This window comes from Protomyctophum parallelum, assembly GCF_964188405.1.
Source record: "Protomyctophum parallelum genome assembly, chromosome: 4".
NCBI lineage: Eukaryota > Metazoa > Chordata > Actinopteri > Myctophiformes > Myctophidae > Protomyctophum > Protomyctophum parallelum.
Window position 1 is genome coordinate 31,004,632 of NC_139700.1, and position 18,987 is coordinate 31,023,618.

At 41.4% G+C, this 18,987-nt stretch overlaps 1 protein-coding gene across 1 annotated transcript in view; it reads left to right on the top strand.

Moving 5' to 3' along the window:
• The window catches only part of tmem117 (transmembrane protein 117), a 95,180-nt gene extending 78,575 nt beyond the window's left edge, over positions 1 to 16,605 (top strand). The window contains exons 7-9 of the mRNA XM_083763855.1: positions 7,185 to 7,314; positions 11,692 to 11,992; positions 12,719 to 16,605. Coding sequence (XP_083619981.1) covers positions 7,185 to 7,314; positions 11,692 to 11,992; positions 12,719 to 13,118 — 831 coding nt within the window. The 3' untranslated portion in view covers positions 13,119 to 16,605. The remainder of the gene's footprint in view (positions 1 to 7,184; positions 7,315 to 11,691; positions 11,993 to 12,718) is intronic.
• The last annotated feature ends 2,382 nt before the right edge of the window (positions 16,606 to 18,987 follow it).

The window sequence follows — 18,987 nt, forward strand, 5'->3', positions numbered from 1 at the left end:
CTCACAAAGGCTTCATTCGCCTTCATTTAAGCAGCACTCGTTGCCTGCAGTTAATCTCTCACCTCCATGAGAAACGCATTATTGGCCTAATTAGTGGATCTGGATACTGCAGATAGCTGCTGTCTGCTGCATTATCATTTTCTTTTGCATTATCTTTTTCTCTCACTGGTTATTTGACACAATGAATCGTGTGTATGCATGCACATTGCACATGTTCAATATATATATAATGTATTTCTCACATGTCTGGTTAATTATACGTGTGAATGTACGTGAAGTCGTGAACATGCATATACATATATATATATATATATATATATATATATATTCCTCACATTTCTTATATATATGTCCCAGAGACTCGTTATTCCATGGGAGGGAGGTTTTTGGTTTAAATGTCATGCCTGTTAGTGCTAGAACAGCGAAAGTATAGCCTATCGTTGCAGTCGGGCGGAAAACTCTTATCTCCACATTTTAAACGTTTTGTGTATTTACTTTTTTCGTGAATGAATGCCGTACTTGATCATACTACAGTGGCACACAAAGGCATCAAAAGTAGCAGGAGCTTGTTGATCTGTTGCTTTTGCTACTTTTGAATTTGAATCCTGAAAAGTAACAGTTTGGGGTACGAGGTTTCCATCTGACAGAGGCGATATGGTAGGAGAAGTGGAGGTCTTAATTAATATCTAGGGGGATACAGTACATGATCCCCTTTCCTTTATGCACTTCATTGGATATTGGCATGGGCCCACGAGAAATGCAGCCGTATGGAAATTCCTGACTGTAATAAAAATTGGATGCAAATGAGAGCAAACAAGAGTGGAACCCAGGCAGCTACGCTGATAAAGCTGAGCTATATCTTTATTAAAAAAAAATCACGCGCGTATGAACTGAGGGGCGCTCTTATCATCGTAATTCATCCATTCATTTTCAATGGGAATTAAATTTGTGTAGGACAAAAATTGCTAATTTGCTCGTCTACATAATTATGACGTAAATTCTCCATTCATTGTCAATGGGAATTTATGTGTAAGACAAAAATCTACACTACTGAATATAGAAGGGGCTAGTGCCCCTCAATAATATGCTTGGTAAAATTGCTTGGTGTATGTAATTGGCTCTGAGGAAGACTTTGAATCACTTTAGAATAGAATAGTGTCACGGTATAGGACTCAAATGCAGAACGACCAGGCCAGGCAGAGAAGTGACTGTTCAAGAGGTTTCATTCTCAAAAACCCACATGGAAAAATCAGAAGGAATAATATACTTGGAACAACTGGGAAAATAACTAGGACTAGGAAATAACTAGAAATACACAAGGAACTGACCACATCATATGACGCCGAACTGACAAGGAACTGAAAACACTGGGGCATATATAAGACTAAATACACACAGGTGAACAGAAACACACAATCAACACTGGGATAGGCTAACAGGCAACAGAACACAGGTGGCTAGAGTTACACTAATACAGGGAGGTGAGACAAGGCAGGTGACAGCAAACAAGGCAGACAGGACATCACAACTAGAACACTACTACAAAATAAGGTACAGAACACAAATACAAGTAATAAGTCCAAGGGCAGAGGAGCGTACCATGACAAGGGGTGCCCAAAAGGTAGATTGGGATCTACCAGTAGATCACAAAGGCTGTGCAGGTAGACTACATGACATATGCCCTAAATATAAATATGCGACTTGAATTAAGGTGACTTGATTAATTGACATCAAGAAGGGCCAGTCAGCTCAATTCAGAGCTTTAACACTTTGTTTTCAAGTGTGTTAGGTGCAAAACGTCAGTAGCATGTCCTTTCAAACGGGCATCGATTCAAGTCAAAAAGGTGTGTGCATCCCATTGTATACAATTGTATACAATGTAGTGGGGAAGTCCCTGCTTCGTCTCTCTCTCTTAGCTAAGGGGTCCTTGTATTGGCCTAATAAATGTTGAAGGCCCCTGCTCTATAGCATTGAGTACTATCAGAATATAGAGCTATTTAACACTTATTTCAACCAATGAAAATCACACATCCTCCCTTTAAGGCTACAGCTAGCTTCCATCCATTCATCTTCAACCGCTTATCCATAGTCGGGTCGCGGGGGCAACAGCTCCACCAGAGTGTTCCAGACTTCCCTCTCCAGAGCAACATTAGTCCCTGAGACGTTCCAAGGCCAGTTAGTGTTAGTGTTTCCTCCAACTGCGCCTTGTAGTGGGGTTCCGTCTCCATGTTAAATTTAGTTGTCATTTACAACTCATGTAAAAGTTTCACTTTCAGTACTAATTTGAAGGTGAGGGTCTATAGAACCATTTTGGTTCGAGTGGCAATCACCAAAATAAAATAATTGGCCTATAGGGGGCGTAGTCAGGTGCCAACCCCCATCAGCGCTACCAAAATATGTAAACTGTTGTAACTTTTGATTAAATTATCCAATCTGAACATATGATATATGTATGGATTCACAATCAGGAGTAGCATTTGGTACTTAAACCTTATTACACATATAATATTTCTTTCCACCCAGTATTGGTGTATATCCCCAAAAACAGCAGGAAAAACGAGCTAAAAACTAGTAGTGGGGTCCCTAGACAGACCGTCATTTACAACTCAACAAAAGTTTAACTTTCACTTCTAATTTGTAGATAATGACCTATAGAGCAATTTTAGTTTGAGTGGCAAGTCTACAAATTAAAGAAATATATATTTTTGCAAAATTTCCAAAATGGCCAAAATCTGAATTATGTTTATTTGAAAGATGTCTTAATTTTCTTATTGCTGTTTTTTCTTTGTTTTTCTTGCTATATCAAGTTAATCCTGTGTGAGGAATCAACTGGATTTCAAATATTAATGTTTTGAATAATCTGATATAGAAAGAAAATAAAGATGTCTGCCAATGTACATTGAATTACTACATTACGCCTAACTTCTATCCTGTTGAACCTAGAATGGTGATGTTGGTGCCTATACCTATGTTATCATGAATGACTAATTGTATAAAAACAAAATACATATAATAGGACAATATATAATGTTTCACAAAAATGAGACAATGCAGTACATATGTGGGGAACTAAAGTTAGATATTGGAATATAATACACCACTCCTGTGTTATATTTGTTTATTTTATTGAATTACTTATACCATGTACTGCCACTATAGGGGGCAGAGTAGCAGGTGTGTCTTAATTGTTCAGACTTGGTAGCTTGTTAGTTATAATACTAAGCATGCAGAAGAGCATGAGCTGCACTGATTGCTCTCTTGTGGTATTGATATTTTGAAGGTAAGCAAAAAAGTTAAACATGTCATGAAGGATCCTAAAGTGTTTTTTATGAATATGGATAGTCATGGAGTGCCACGATACGGTCTTCTCCCAGCGCAACTGCCTTGTCGTTTATCTCTTGGGTGAGTTCTACCTTCTGGAATGAATGGTCTGCTGCAAGTGTTTCTTCACCACAAAAGAGACATTTATTACGATTAACAGGTGCACCAGTCCGGCATTTTCTTCTTGCCAATGCCACAGCACATCCGGAGGCGGTGGCGTGAGAGGGCACGCAAACGTGCTGCTTTCATCGCTAACCTCTTCAAGTTCACCAAGGATTTGCTGGGGCAGAAGCGCAGTGGCAAACTGGCCTCCTCGCAGGAAGACATAGAGTCATAGACCAACATCTGAAGCAGACGTACAGCGACCCTGCAAGAGAGCAGGAGTTGGGAGAGTGCAACAACCTCATAGAAGCCCCTGAACCAGATGTGCAGTTCGACATGTCGGAGAGGAGGGTCAGCAACCACCTCCGGAGATGGCTCGGACTACCAAGGAGCCTGAGCAGCATTGCACTCTACGGAAACACCAACAAACTGCAACTGCCTTTCAAATCCCTGGAGGAGGAATTCAAGGTAACTAGAGCCAGAGAAGTGGTTCAGTACAGGGACTCAAGTGATCCGAAGGTGGCTAAAGCAGGGATCCAAGTGAGGACTGGCAGGAAATGGAGGGCAGAGGAAGCAGTTCAAGAGGTAGAGGCAAGGCTGCACCACAGGTGCATGGTGGGCGTGGTCACACGAGGCCGAGCAGGGCTAGGTTCCTTTCCGAGTCCCCAAATGAACACCAGGGGGAAGGAAAGGCGACGCCTTGTTCAGGATGAGGTGAGAGCTGCAGTGGAGGAGACCAGAACCTGCAAGGCTGTGGGACTGAAGCAACAGGGAACTTGGACGAGGTGGGAGAATGCGGTTGAGAGGAAAGTGACCTGGGCAGAGCTTTGGAAAGCTGAGCCTCACCGCATCAAATTTCTCATCATGGCAGTGTATGACGTGCTTCCAAGCCCGTCAAACCTGCACATATGGGGCATAGCAGAGACACCAGCATGCCCACTGTGTTCCAAGCGAGGAACCCTGGAACACATCCTCAGTTGCTGTACAAGGGCACTTGGAGATGGACGGTACAGGTGGAGGCATGACCAAGTCCTTAAGACCATTGCTGAAGCAATCAGCACAGGACTGGAGTGGTCAAAGCAGGTCCGACCATCTTGTCAGAGCTGGGGACAAGCCAACTCAGAAGAACAACATCTGCAGGCATCCTGATGTCTGCAAGAGACTGGCAGTTGTTGGTGGATCTTGAACATCAGCTGAAGTTCCCCAGCCATATTGTAGTCACCACCCTGTGACCAGACATTGTCCTTGTGTCTGAGTCTACCAAGCAAGCAGTGCTGATGGAGCCGACAGTCCCGTGGGAAGATCGCCTGGAAGAAGCCTTTGAAAGGAAGCTCTCCAAGTATGCAGGTCTGGTCAGCGACTGCCAGCAGGCTGGTTGGAGAGCAAGGTGTTTCCCTGTGGAGGTTGGATGCAGAGGTTTTGCAGCCCGGTCCTTGGCCAGAGCCTTCAGTAGCGTAGGCATCGAGGGAGAGAGAAAGAGGAGAGCCATCCGCAGTACCACCGATGCGGCAGAGAGAGCCTCAAGATGGCTGTGGCTCAAAAGAGGGGAGCCTTGGAGTCATGGTAGCTAGCTAGCCGTCTGGACACAAGCTCTAGGTCTGATCAACCCTGGCTGGGTCACCTGGAGGAGGCCGTATGATGTTGAAAGACCCGAAACGCCCTAAGATTCCAGGAACATCACTGAGGATGTGTCCAGACTAGGTAGGCATCAGTAGATGTATGTACACAGTCTTATAACTAACAAGCTACCAAGTCTGAACAATTAAGACACACCTGCTACTCTGCCCCCTATAGTGGCAGTACTGTACATAGTAACTAATAAAATAAACAAATATAACACAGGAGTGGTGTATTATATTCCAATATCTAACTTTAGTTCCCCACATATGTACTGCATTGTCTCATTTTTGTGAAATATTATATATTGTCCTATTATATGTATTTAGTTTTTATACAATTAGTCATTCATGATAACATAGGTATAGGCACCAACATCACCATTCTAGGTTCAACAGGATAGAAGTTAGGCGTAATGTAGTAATTCAATGTACATTGGCAGCCATCTTTATTTTGTTTCTATATCAGATTATTCAAAACATTAATATTTGAAATCCAGTTGATTCCTCACGTAGGATTAACTTGATATAGCAAGAAAAACAAAGAAAAAACAGCAATATAAGAAAATTAAGACATCTTTCAAATAAACATAATTCCGATTTTGGCCATTTTGGAAGTTTGGCAAAAATATATATATTTTTAATTTGTAGACTTGCCACTCAAACTAAAATTGCTCTATAGGTCATTATCTACAAATTAGAAGTGAAAGTTAAACTTTTGTTGAGTTGTAAATGACGGTCTGTCTAGGGACCCCACTACTAGTTTTTAGCTCGTTTTTCCTGCTATTTTTGTCTATTTACACCAATACTGGGTGGAAAGAAATATTACATGTGTAATAAGGTTTAAGTACCAAATGCTACTCCTGATTGTGAATCCATACATATATCATATGTTCAGATTGGATAATTTAATCAAAGGTTACAACAGTTTACATATTTTGGTAGGGCTGATGGGGGTTGGCACCTGACTACGCCCCCTATAGGCCAATTATTTTATTTTGGTGATTGCCACTCGAACCAAAATGGTTCTATAGACCCTCACCTTCAAATTAGTACTGAAGGTGAAACTTTTACATGAGTTGTAAATGACAACTAAATTTAACATGGAGACGGAACCCCACTATTGGTCTGCCCCGGGGTCTCCTCCCAGTGGGATGTGCCTCGAGGACGCCCGGGAGGCATCCTAACCAGATGCCCCGAACCACCAAAGCTGGCTCCTTTCCAGGCGAAGAAGCAGCGACTCTACTCTGAGGTGCTATTTACACGAGGATGGTGTTCATAGAAAACGGCAAAATAAAGTACCGTTTGCTGTGGTTGTTTAGACGAGAACCGTGTTCTCATGAGGTGAAAACGCAACAAAGTGAAACCACCTTCCAGAGTGGAAATCTTTGAGAACGCCGTTTTATCCCTTCTCCGTGTAAACAGGCAAAACGGTGAATCCGCAAAACTTATGACATCATGGCTCACGTTGGCTTTAATTAACGACACTTTTATTCTGAAAGTCTTACATTTGCTAGCTCTCAAACAGGAAGTTCTAGATTTGCCAAAAAGACGGAGCCGTGTTGCGGCTTGCGTGAAGGGGTTCTTCTTCTTGTATGTGGGTGACCTGTCTATTTGGCAGCCCGTTATCGCCACCTAGCGACATTATAGCATAATAGCACATTATAGCATAATAGCACATTATAGCATAACGTGTGCGTTCTCGTGTAAAGGGTAAGAAAAAATGAGAACGCAACGGGACTTTGCCATTTTCTATGAACACCATCCTCGTGTAAATAGCACCTGAGTCTCTCTCATGTCACTGAACTTCTCACCATATCTCTAAGGGAAATGCGAGCCACCCGCCGAAGAAAACTCATTTCAGCCGCTTGTATTCGCGACCTTATGTGGGTTTATGCGAGTTCACCGTCAGTTCAGTGTTCACCCCCGCAGTGAAAACATCCTTTTGGCATCATGCACACTGCACGGTATACTGCGTGTTTATCCTGGACAATTTGCATTTCTCTATCTGTTCTGTCCTTAAGATTGTGCTGTGTGTGTGTGTGTGTGTGTGTGTGTGTGTGTGTGTGTGTGTGTGTGTGTGTGTGTGTGTGTGTGTGTGTGTGTGTGTGTGTGTGTGTGTGTGTGTGTGTGTGTGCCCATCAGGACTGGGAGTTTCCCCACTTCATGGGGGACCTGGATGTGAACCTGCCAGGAATGTCCACAACACAGTTCAAGTTCAGGCTTCCTGTCTGCAAGCGCATCTTTAAAGAGGAGTACCACATTCACATCACAGGTATGATCACACACATGAGCCTACTGTATATGGAGCATTCATACTGTATATGATCACACACAGCCTATATGGAGCATAAACATTTCACTAATGCCACCAAGCAACAGTCCCTTGAAACACTCTCCTATAATGTACAATCTTGTACAATATATTTGGTTATAGTTATTAAAATAACTATACATACGGTTATAGTTATTACCATATAGAGTTCACTATGACTCAGACATAACCATATATAGTTAACGTGCCTAGTGAAACTGCCATTTTCTTAATGTCTTAAGAGTTTGATTTTTTTTTTGGGGGGGGGGGATGGGGAGAGAGAGAGAGAGAAATGTGCGTGTCATCACTTGAAACACATAATACTCGGCTTTCCCATTTAAAACCATTACCCAGGTTCTCTTCCATTTGGTTCTGAGCTGTGCACACGGCACGTCACTCCCATCGAGTGAAGGAGCTAAACAATGCTCCTGCTGCTGCTAAATGTTAAACTGGTCAAACGCTCACCGATTCAAACCGCAGGGGTTGTTAACTCTAGTGCACTGCATAGCCAATTAGCCATTAAGTATTATGGAGACGGCTCCCTGCGCAACGTGATTGGTTTAAGTAAGAGCATATTAACAGCATGTCCCTGGGACAGACGGGAGGGAGAGGTATACTGTTGTCACTGACGGGCAGAGAAACCTCGTATGTCCAAAAGCATTTACTTTTCAGGAAATGGAGGAAAAATCCATAGAGAAATGCAGTGTTGTTTTTGGCAGCAATTTTGGATTTTAGTTAGTCTTTTGAATAGTTTTCCTTTAGTTTTAGTCACATTTCAGTCACCAGGATTGTCTTAGTGTTAGTCTAGTTTTACTCGACTAAAATGTATTTTGTCTGGCCTTGATGCCGTCGTAATGACTGATTTTACACAGCGATCTACAAGCTCACAACGCGTCACAGCGCAACCATTTCATGGTTTGGGATTTTATTTAAAGTCGACGAAATCAACACTGCAGAAATGTAAACAGCGTGTGGTACAGTCAGACATTAACAAATGTACTACCAGATAGATGTATTTCACGGTTTTCACCCCATGTATTTCGCCCCATGTTCATCCCTGACCATATACAGTATGTCTTTTCAGAGCTAGCTTTCATATTGAAGACCAAAAACTCACGGGCAGTGAACTGGATATAAAAACCTGCTGTGTGTAACATGTCCCGCGAATCGACGTTCATTATTTAATTCACCAAAAACAAATTTTGTAACCGCAACCTGGCAAGGTCTTCTTCAGGGAAGGATCAGGCCAATTTAGAAAGAAACCAGTGGTATGCATCCTTTAAAGGAGAATTTCAGACTAGAAGGCTTTCTTACCTTTATTTGTAGTTGTTATGTCCCCACTAAAGAGGTCCAGGTGTTATTTTGTGCAAAAGTGCATTATTGGCTATTTCCCCTACCATAAGCCCTTAATGGAGTGTTGGGTTTTAGTGCTAATTCGCTTATTTCCATCGAAATAAGTAGTAAAGTGTTGCTTACCATACCTTTCTTTTTTTTTATGGAAATAAGCAAATTAGCACAAAAACCCAATGCCCCATTCAATTCAATGCAATTCAATTCAATACATTGAGGGCTTATGGTAGGGGAAATAGCCAATAATGTGCTTTTTCACAAAATAACACCATGGACCTCTTTGGTGGGGCTCCAAATAAAAGGTAAGAAAGCCTTCTAGTCTGAAATTGGCATACATTTACCCAACCGAATACGATACGATACAACTTTATTGTCAGCTTGCACTGACATTTGTTTTGCGTCCATGACGTCACCGTTCAAGAAACAGACAAGACATAGACATACATTACAAAATGGTAGACATTACAGGACAAAAATCACAGAAAACAATCGGGAACAAGAAAGTTCGAGAACATATCCACTGGTTTAACGATTTTGGTTTAGAAGCAAGACAGACTGATGTACAAACGTATATGTAATGGTTGAAAATATGGAGTTACAAGTTTTGCAGCGATGATGTATTGTACAGCCTGGCTGCTCTCTGCCTTCGCTATCAGTCACCCGGCAGAGATGAGCTGTGTGATGGAAATGTAGTGATCTCATTAAGATAGAAGATAGAAGAGTCTCTGCACCTCCGGATGGGTCTATTCACTCTATTGGTGCTTAATATGTGAGTGAGCCCAAAGTCAATGTCATGCAGCAATACCTGATGAATTAATGAATGAATATATGAATGAGTGTGACGTGTGGTGAATATCTTGTCTTGGCTCTGCTCATACATCTCATTGGGACTATTAGCCCATCCAAAAATAGCAGATCTACAAGCTCGTAGCGTGGCACCGAGTGCCGCGCTACAAGCTTGTAGATCTGCTATTTTTGAAAAATCGTGAAAATGTGGCGCAAATTTGGAATATATATTCTTTCAGAGCGAACATTTTTAACTCAAATCTTTGCTTCTGGCGGGATGCCTGGAACAACATATTTTCAGATTGGGGTCGGAGGCCAAATGCATATAATTTTTGGGTTCCTTGATATGAAATATTGAGCACCACTGAGATAAAAACATAGCTTTTTCAGAAAACTGTCATGATTTAGAAGTTTTTTTTTTAATTCGATGTCAGGCCTAAATGGGTTAGGCTAGTTCATGCATCAGTCTACGACATACATTACCGGCTTGTTGAATAGGGACAAGGCTTTCTATACATGTTTTGCATGCCGCTTATTAAACAGGCATTTTTGCATAACACTCTGCTTTACGTTTTGTCCTATAAAGGTCCTTTCAGAAGGCCAGCGCGACTGACCCGGCTAGTAATTCGTTTGCAATGATAGGCCTAGGTTTTTTTGTAGGAGGAGGGGGGGTGCGACCAACGCAAGCGTATTTACATGGGCGCGGTCTCCTGAAATTGTCACGCGCGTGCTCGTTTCGTGCACACGCCCGCGACTGACTAGACCTGGATTGGATTTTTCTTTTACAACATCTGCGTCACACGCTGCCCATCTGAAAATACCTTAACTTTTAAAACTGTAGGTCATACACACACGCACACGCACACACTTGTTCAATTTGTCATATTATAATTGGCTCCAAAATACACAGCGTATTTTAAGTGATCAAATGGGTGGGCTGCAAATGTGCCCTGATCCAGAAATGGTTGAGAACCTGGTTTTTAAAGATGCTGTTCTACATACTTCAGTTTGAGGCTTTAACCTTTGCTTTTATGAAATAAATATCTGAGACCATTAGGGTTTATGAAAGATGCTTCTGGGACACTTCACCCCACAACCAGATCTTATTTTAATGATGTTTGGGAGACAAGAAACACTTTCCTGGGGTTTTTATGTGGGTAATATGTGTTTTTAGATATTTTAGTATTTCAAAGTGTCCATGATCTCATGGACACTGGGCTCACTTCCTTCCTGGACTACAATTCTCATAATGCTTTGGTGCACTGCTCCTCCTTGTGGATAGGGGGAGGGCTGTCTTACTGAGACAACATGTAGTCCAGTAAATAAGTGAGCCCAGTGTCCATGACATCATGGACACTTTGCAATACTAAAATATCTAAAACATACATATTACCCACATAAAAACCCCGGGAAAGTGTTTGTCTCCCAGAACATAATTAAAATAAGATCTGGTTGCAAAAGGGGTGAAGTGTCCCTTTAAACCAAATAAAGAGATTTTATACTTCTCATTAAAGTGTATATTTAGGATGTATTCATTCCATGAGAAAGTATCTCATAAGTGTGGGGAACGCTTCCTGATAGCTTCCAGATAGTTTGAGTTTCTGAAGTTCTACACAGCAAATACAGCATTTATACTGTACATAGATGCATTGGTTTCGCCCCTCTTCACAACGTCCTTGTCAGCTGTTGCCACCCATCTCCTAGGCAACCAGTGTCCCTGCGACCTCACTATACAGTAAACAACACATGGTCACCCTGCCATCTTATCTACGGAAACTAAATAAAAACTAAGCTATGATGACTAAAACTAAAGACTAAGACTAAATATACTGACAATTTCGTCAACAAATAAAAACTAGACTAAATGTTAGGGAGGGACTAGTGGACAAGAGATCCAGGATAAGTCATTTTACAATTCGTTGCATGCTGAAAATAGCCAATCTACGAACTAGATCAGCTATTTTCAGCAAGTGAAAAAAAAACTGTCCTTACGACGGCATCAAGGCCCGCCAAAACACATTTTAGTCGACTAAATCAACTGTAGATTTAGTCGACTAAAACTAGACTAACACTAAAACATTCCAGGTGACTAAAATGTGACTAAAACTAAATGAAAACTATTCAAGGGACTATGACTAAAAACTAAAAATCAAAATCTGCTGCCAAAAAACAACAGTGCTCCAATCCATCCCCCACACACAGGCAAGTGGTTCAACTACGGCATCATCTTCCTGGTGCTGATCCTGGACCTGAACATGTGGAAGAACCAGATCTTCTACAAGCCCTACGAGTACGGCCAGTACGTGGGGCCCGGCGACCGCATCTTCACCGTGGAGTACCCCGAGACGCTGACCAGCTTCAACCGCAGCACGCTGACCTACGAGTGGCGCTCGGAGGCGCTGGACCCCGTCACCAACCGCTCCTACGTGGAGCGAGACATGTTCCTCCACAGCCGATACCTGGGCCACAGCCTGGACGTCAAGTGCCTGGCGTTCATCCCCAGGTTGGATTATTATTATTATTATTTTTTAATATTTTTTTTGTAACCCATTTTTTTCACCCGTGTCAATTACCTAATGTGATCCTGGGCTCTAGACACCCAGCTCTGCCAACCTGGGGAGAGCAACGGACTTGAACTCATGCTTCCTTCATGCATGAGTGTCCAAGTTGCTCCTTTAGTTTCCTTTCGTAAATTTGTTCAGTGGTGTGCAGTGAAGATAACTAACATACAGACACAATACACTATATACACACAGTTCACTATAAAAACACCAACACATAATAAAACTCTACTACAGTACTTAAAAGCATAATAGCTCACAACATGGTGCCTCGCATTGTTTGATTGATTGAAATATTTATTAACAGTTTGTAGAATTTACAGTACATTTTAAGCACAAACTCAATACAAAGACTGTTAACTGTGAGTGGACGACCCAAGTTCAATTCATCAAAACATTTAGAGACATACAAATAGACACTTCTATGTAGCATGTAGCTAAAGAACAGAACAGGAATTCATCATGTCATTGTAGATCAGCTATTTCAGCTATTTTTAAGACAAATATCTGGTACTGACAAAGACTAAAACTAAGGAAATCAATTATTTTAGTTTAGTTAAACGCTATAGAGTTTAATTTCATTAAAATGTGTGTGGGGAGAAATTAAATGACCCCAACAACTAAATTGTTAGTTTTAGTCATAATAACCCAGATCATTTCATCCCCAGCTTGGCGATGTTTGGCCTCTTCGGCTTCTTCATCTGGCTGCTCGGGCGCTTCCAGAAGTGCGAGACCTTCCCGGAGAGCCAGGACAAGACGTACGAGAGGATAAAGCGCAAGTCGCCGTCGGACTACAGCAGCAAGGAGATGGGCGGCGTGACGCCCACGGAGGTCCACCTGTCCATGAGCGAGACGCTGAGGCGGGCGGCCACGCCCATGCTCCTCTCGGTGGACGGCGCTCACTTCGGCATGACGCCCTTGACTAACTCCACGTCCTCCGTGTCCATGGAGACATCGGAGAACCAGAACACGCAGAACACGCACACGAGCGGCGTCACGATCAACGGCGAGATGCAGGGTGAGCCGGCCGTCTCTTTCGACGTCCACAAAACCTCGCCGACGCCATAGAAACAACGAAGTTTGGTCGGTGGTTCTAAAACATTTTGATGGTGGGAGACTGAAAGATTTTCAAACGAGGGCATGTCCGTTTTCTGTATCAAGGTTGAACATTGTAATTTTGAGGTCTTGAAGAATCATTTTTCACTAGAACGGAGTTAAGCATCGCAAGAGAACCCTCTGCTTCTGTCTGTCAGTGAAGAACAACAGGTCTCTAAATTACAATAACATGTAGATTTTTGTACGTTTGGACCACAAAACATTAGACAGCTTTAGACAGCATCTTGGTGCTTGCTAGAGTACATGTTTTCGTAAATCTATTTTCATGTTGTTAAACTACATTTGGTGCCTACTCCAGGTGATGTGGATTTTATTGTTTCACAACACTGTTACAGCAAAATGTGTGCCTTGATATTTGGTGTGTTCACTTACTGATGGACGCATACTATGACGGTATGTAGGCAGAAACTTTTAAGATGTCCCAGATGTTATGTATGCTTAGACTATTGGATACAGTATGTCCTCTTACCTCATCAGATCCACTTTGATTCATTTCTTGTCTCTCCCCGTCTTTTTACCCCCTCATACGGTCTGCATTTATTTAAACAGCTTTATCCAAATTGTTTTAAAATGTGCATTACATTAAACCAGTGCTTCTCACGTCTTTATATCAAGGAACCCCAACGTAACATGCATTTGACCCCCATAAGAGAAGATTTGTGTTAATGTTTCAAAACTATTCAAGACATTTCAAAATCTTAAATAATTTAGATACATTTTTGAAAATAGCACTACAGTACAAGCTTACAGCAGATTGTGAGCTTGTAGATCCAAGATCGGCTGTTTTCAAATGCATATAGGTTTAAATTGGGTAACCTGATGTTGATGCTTTAGTAACACATTTTGCTGGGGACCCTGTGGAACCCCCTCAAGCACCACCTGGCAGTCCTCGGACCTCACTTTGAGAACAATTGCATTAACCCGTTCACACATATGGCGGAGGCAGCCATCCAAGGTACTGCACCACCCTCATCGGGAGAAGATCAGTGTCTTGCTCAAAGGCACTTCGACATGCAGGCAGGAGGAGGAGCCAGGGATTGAACCATGAACATTTCCAACATGGCCGCTCTACTGTACCTCCTCCTGCGCCACTGCCTCCCCCCCCCCCCCCCCCCCCCCCCCCCACACACACACACACACATGTGCATCCTCATTTCATGTTGAAATGACATGATTATGATTATGAACAATGACACACATTAATGGTCTGTTCATCTCCCCGCTAAGATTATCAATTTGCAGGCTAATAAACCAAGCCAGCTGAGATCAAACAACAAACCAACAAGTCACTTTTGTGATTGCTTATGTGGCTGAATGCACCTGCGCTTGAATACCAATGAGGTCTGAAAAGGTAGTTTTGCCCTTGGCATAAATTTCCCATTTTCCAACGTACAAAAGGGAGTTCTGCACCAAATAATAAAGCTTGACTTCCCACACAGCCTGAAAGAAACATGACTTTTAAATGCAGAGGTGTTTTCAAAAGGAATATGGTTTTGACCGTGACAGCTGCACGTCACCTGAATAGAAATGGCCAATGTGAAACATTTGTTTCCTCCTTTTTTTTATTCTTACAGATGAGCGAACTGCAGCAGCACTATCAATTTCCCCCAATTTGAAATCTAAATATTTATAAGCAAGCATAACAATATTGCATGCTGACACATAACCATATGGTATGCCATAATATAATCTATAATATATTCCTAGAAATGTTTCTTTTTCCGCCCAGATAAAAGTATGAAGGCTGCAAAAATGTATGGACACAGTGGACGTAGGGCTGGGCAATACAACCATGTGGAAGGTGCTAGTTTCGATGAACTCAGATCAATTAAGTTTAATGAAAAGTTTTCTACACTCTTTTTAAACTGACCTCATAGTTCTGACAAAGTCTGTACTGTAAATATTACGCTTGGGGGCGCAATATTTAATCACTAATTGATTTTAATAACTGATACAACTATTTATCGACTTTAATAAAGTCATTGATTTTCATTTATAGTGAAAATAGCCAATTGCAGATAGGCTATTTGCACTATTTGTGCCACCACTGTACAATATAATAATGTAATAGGGCTTGAGTGGTTAATCAGACTAATAGTTATTCAATTATTTTGTGTCAATTAGTTGATATATAAAAAATTTACATTTAAAATCCCCCCAAAATTGCTTCTTGATTATTCGATTAATCGACAAAAGCAAGGTGAGAGTTTCTAAGCGTCGGATTTGATACATTTCCGGTTAATTACCCAGCCCTACGATGGAGAATAAGGTTACAGTTACAGTATGTATTTGTTTCTTCAACCTAACTTGTGACACTTGATTTCAACCGAAACTGTGTGCTGTGTTAGTTTTCTGTTCTGCAATAGTCACTCAACTCTGGAGGATAACCTTGTAAGTGTGTGTGTGTGTGTGTGTGTGTGTGTGTGTGTGTGTGTGCACACTGTATGTGCGTGGTACTGTATATGCATGTTTGTGTGTATACCGTCTGTGTTTGCGCATTAAAGTGTGTGTGGACAGATATTTGAATGTGCTTTTGTGCACATAGTTGTGATATACTGTAATTAATCAGTGATATTTTCTACTACCGTATGCTTGCGCACATTTACTGTGCATGCATGCGTGTGTGTGTGTGTGTGTGTGTGTGTGTGTGTGTGTGTGTGTGTTCATTACTCCGTTTTCTCCGTGCACATGGACATTATGGTATGTTTAAATATCGCATCCCTATTCTGGCCTGGGGAGAACATACTGCGAGAACAGCAAATGTAGCAGGCCAAGTATAGAGCCCTGGGGAACCCCGGTGGTCAATGGAGTATAGGTTTTGCATGGATTAAAGTCGCCATGACTGACACGTGTATTAGAATGGGTCATAAAACGCTATAAATGGTGTCGGCTATTTCATAGAAGCAAAAGTCAAAGCCTCAATCTGCAATCTCTTGAACCGACTGGCTGTCTGTAGAACAGCAACACCACCTAACATTTACTAATGTCCAAAACATTGACTTTTCTGGATTCAAATTCAAAAGTAGCAGATTTGAGCTTGCGGATTTGCCACTTTTGATACTCTTATGTGATGCCGTAGTATGACGGAAAAACACAAACAGTTGGAATATGGAGATAAGAGGTTTCTGCCCTACCTACAGCAACAATATGAATAGTTTATAGGAAACACACCACTAGTAGTCCGGCAGACGACAGGCTTCTTTTGTTTAAAGTGGGAAATTTGGTATATAGTCTTTTTTATTGGCCTAAAATATTGTCTATATACATACATTCATGAAACCACTTGCTGACCGGCTGTTAGTATTGGGCAATCTTTTTTTATAGGGGTTTCTTGTGACCCTACCATTAACAACCTATGGCAGGCAAACACAGTAGCACGTGACATGGGGAAAGAATACATTTACAGTATAGTGAAAATAGCTGATCTACAAGCACACAATGCGTCTTATCGCAACACATTGTGAGCTTGTAGAACCGCTATTTTCACAGTATAAAATAATTAAGTGGTTAAATGATCTGTTTGGTGCATAAAATATATACTGAAACTGAATATCGCTGTTGTCGGGCAGAAACCTATAGCATCTCCAAGTTATTTGTTCCTCAAATGAATGCCTTACTTAATCACACACACAATAAGTGAAAATAACAGATCTACAAACACACAATAGCTTGTAATCTTTAAATTGAAAAACGAACGGTTTTGGACATACAGTACAAAGTTTTTACCCAACAGTGACGATATATAAATAATTAGATTGTCCATTGAGCCCTAAACCTTTCGTAAACAGTCTCAGTGAAGGACAGACTGGCATGTGGTGGTGATATTATTATTTATTTTTTAATGTAATGTATGGGTTAAAAAAAAAGAATGTCACTATACCTGCTGGTGTCCATGTATGCTGTTTTATATTATTGTATTGAAATACTAACAAATAATTTGTCATCTGTCTGTGTGTTTGCATTTATTATTTTATTTATTTATTTTCATATCAAATCAGAAGGATAACTCTTTCATATTTACTTAGTATTCTACACTTCAGTGGCTCTCAACCGTCTCTGGATCAGGGCCTCTCACATATCTTAAAAATGTCCGTGGCCCACCCATCTCTCAAGTGGACAGATGGGTGGGCCATATGCATTTTACCAGAGCCTGTTTTCTTTAATAATCAATCAAACATTTTGTGTTCCAGCTTGGATCAATGGAACTATAGTAACTATTTTGCAACATCACAATGAAAACTCGCTTTCCGAGGTTTTAAAGAAAAACATTGGCTACACTTCACGGCCCAACCAGCGGTCCCTGGGCCCGGCCGGCCCACAGGTTGAGAATCACTGTACACTATACTGTATGATGTGTGTCTGTTGAGGAATCATGTGTTACCAATAAATCTATAAATTTGCTACTGGACAGCACTTGTGTTTATTTTTTTATGCTGCTCATCCTGCTATGTAAAGTTGTAGCTTTACATTTTCCAATACTAAGGGACACAGTTGCCAAGCAACACTAGCACAGGTCAACTTCTTGCAGCTGCTGACCCAATTAATATGGACGATATGAAGTAATGATGCTATCTGATTCTGCACACAAGGACACTTCAATATCTCTCAGCCTCACATTACAATGCCTTCCGCTCAACGCTGCTTGGTCCCCTGTTTGATATCTATACCGATGAGGGGCGCGCGCACAAACACACACACACACACGGTAGACTGCTGCTGCAGATCATAAATAAACACAAAAAAGACTCCTTTACTTCTTCACAGGTAGGCTATATCTGAATCTGCATCCTGCAGTATATTCAAGAACTTCTCCGGATCGTCCTTGAGTTGAGCGAGCCCTTTGCTTGAAGTGACTTATCAAAAACTATAGACCAAGATTTGACCCAAAAGAAATTGCAATAGCTAAAAGGTTTTTTATGATCCTTAGGGTCATCCAAATAACAACAAATTGATTATTATGTATACATTTTGGAAAACGGCCATAGCCGTTTGGGAAATTGGCTATGGCCAAATTCAAGGAGTGTTTTTTGTGCAAAACTAATGCTTGGATGGAATGGGTTAAGAATCATGAAAAATAAACCCTAGTTTGACATGTCACATGCTACTTAAAGCATAATTCAAATTTGAAATGTTTGCCTTATATACTGTAGGTTTTCAATGATACCCCAACCCCCAATCCCTGAATTTACCATGATCCAAAATGTATATAATAATCCATTATTTGGATGACCCTAAGGATCATAAAAAACCTTGAACGATTACTATTGTAATTTATTTTGGGTCATGCCCCTTTTTAGCTTAGATTGACTGGCCTATAAACCTAACAGTAAGGGGCGGATTTGACCATTCACAGCCTCCTCTGTTTTGATCCCATAGCCTGAGGGGACTATGCAACTATGCAGGAGAATGGAAACATATTAAGATGGAAAAGTCCCCTGGTTTAACCCTGGGTCAGAGTCATAGTAAGACAGAGGTACGACATTGAGGGGGCAGAAAACAGCCCGGTCACGTGGTTCATGTAACTCGTTTGTCACTGTAAAGACTCAAATGCATTCCGTCAACTTCCGGTTCAGGCCCTTGTCACTATTCACCAATAAAAGCCTATGAAGAAGAGGACTGGCCCCATGAAGTGAACGGAGTTGTCGTAACTCTGTCTTACTCTATGGCTGGTTAAACCAGGGGTTAAGCCAGAGTTAAACCCTGGTGTTAAACCCCCACTACCCCATCACTGTTATTGGCTGAGAGGCCCTATCGATCACCCCTCACACTGTGTTTCACTAGGAATAATGGTCACGAAAAGCCATTTCAGCTGGTCTTTAAC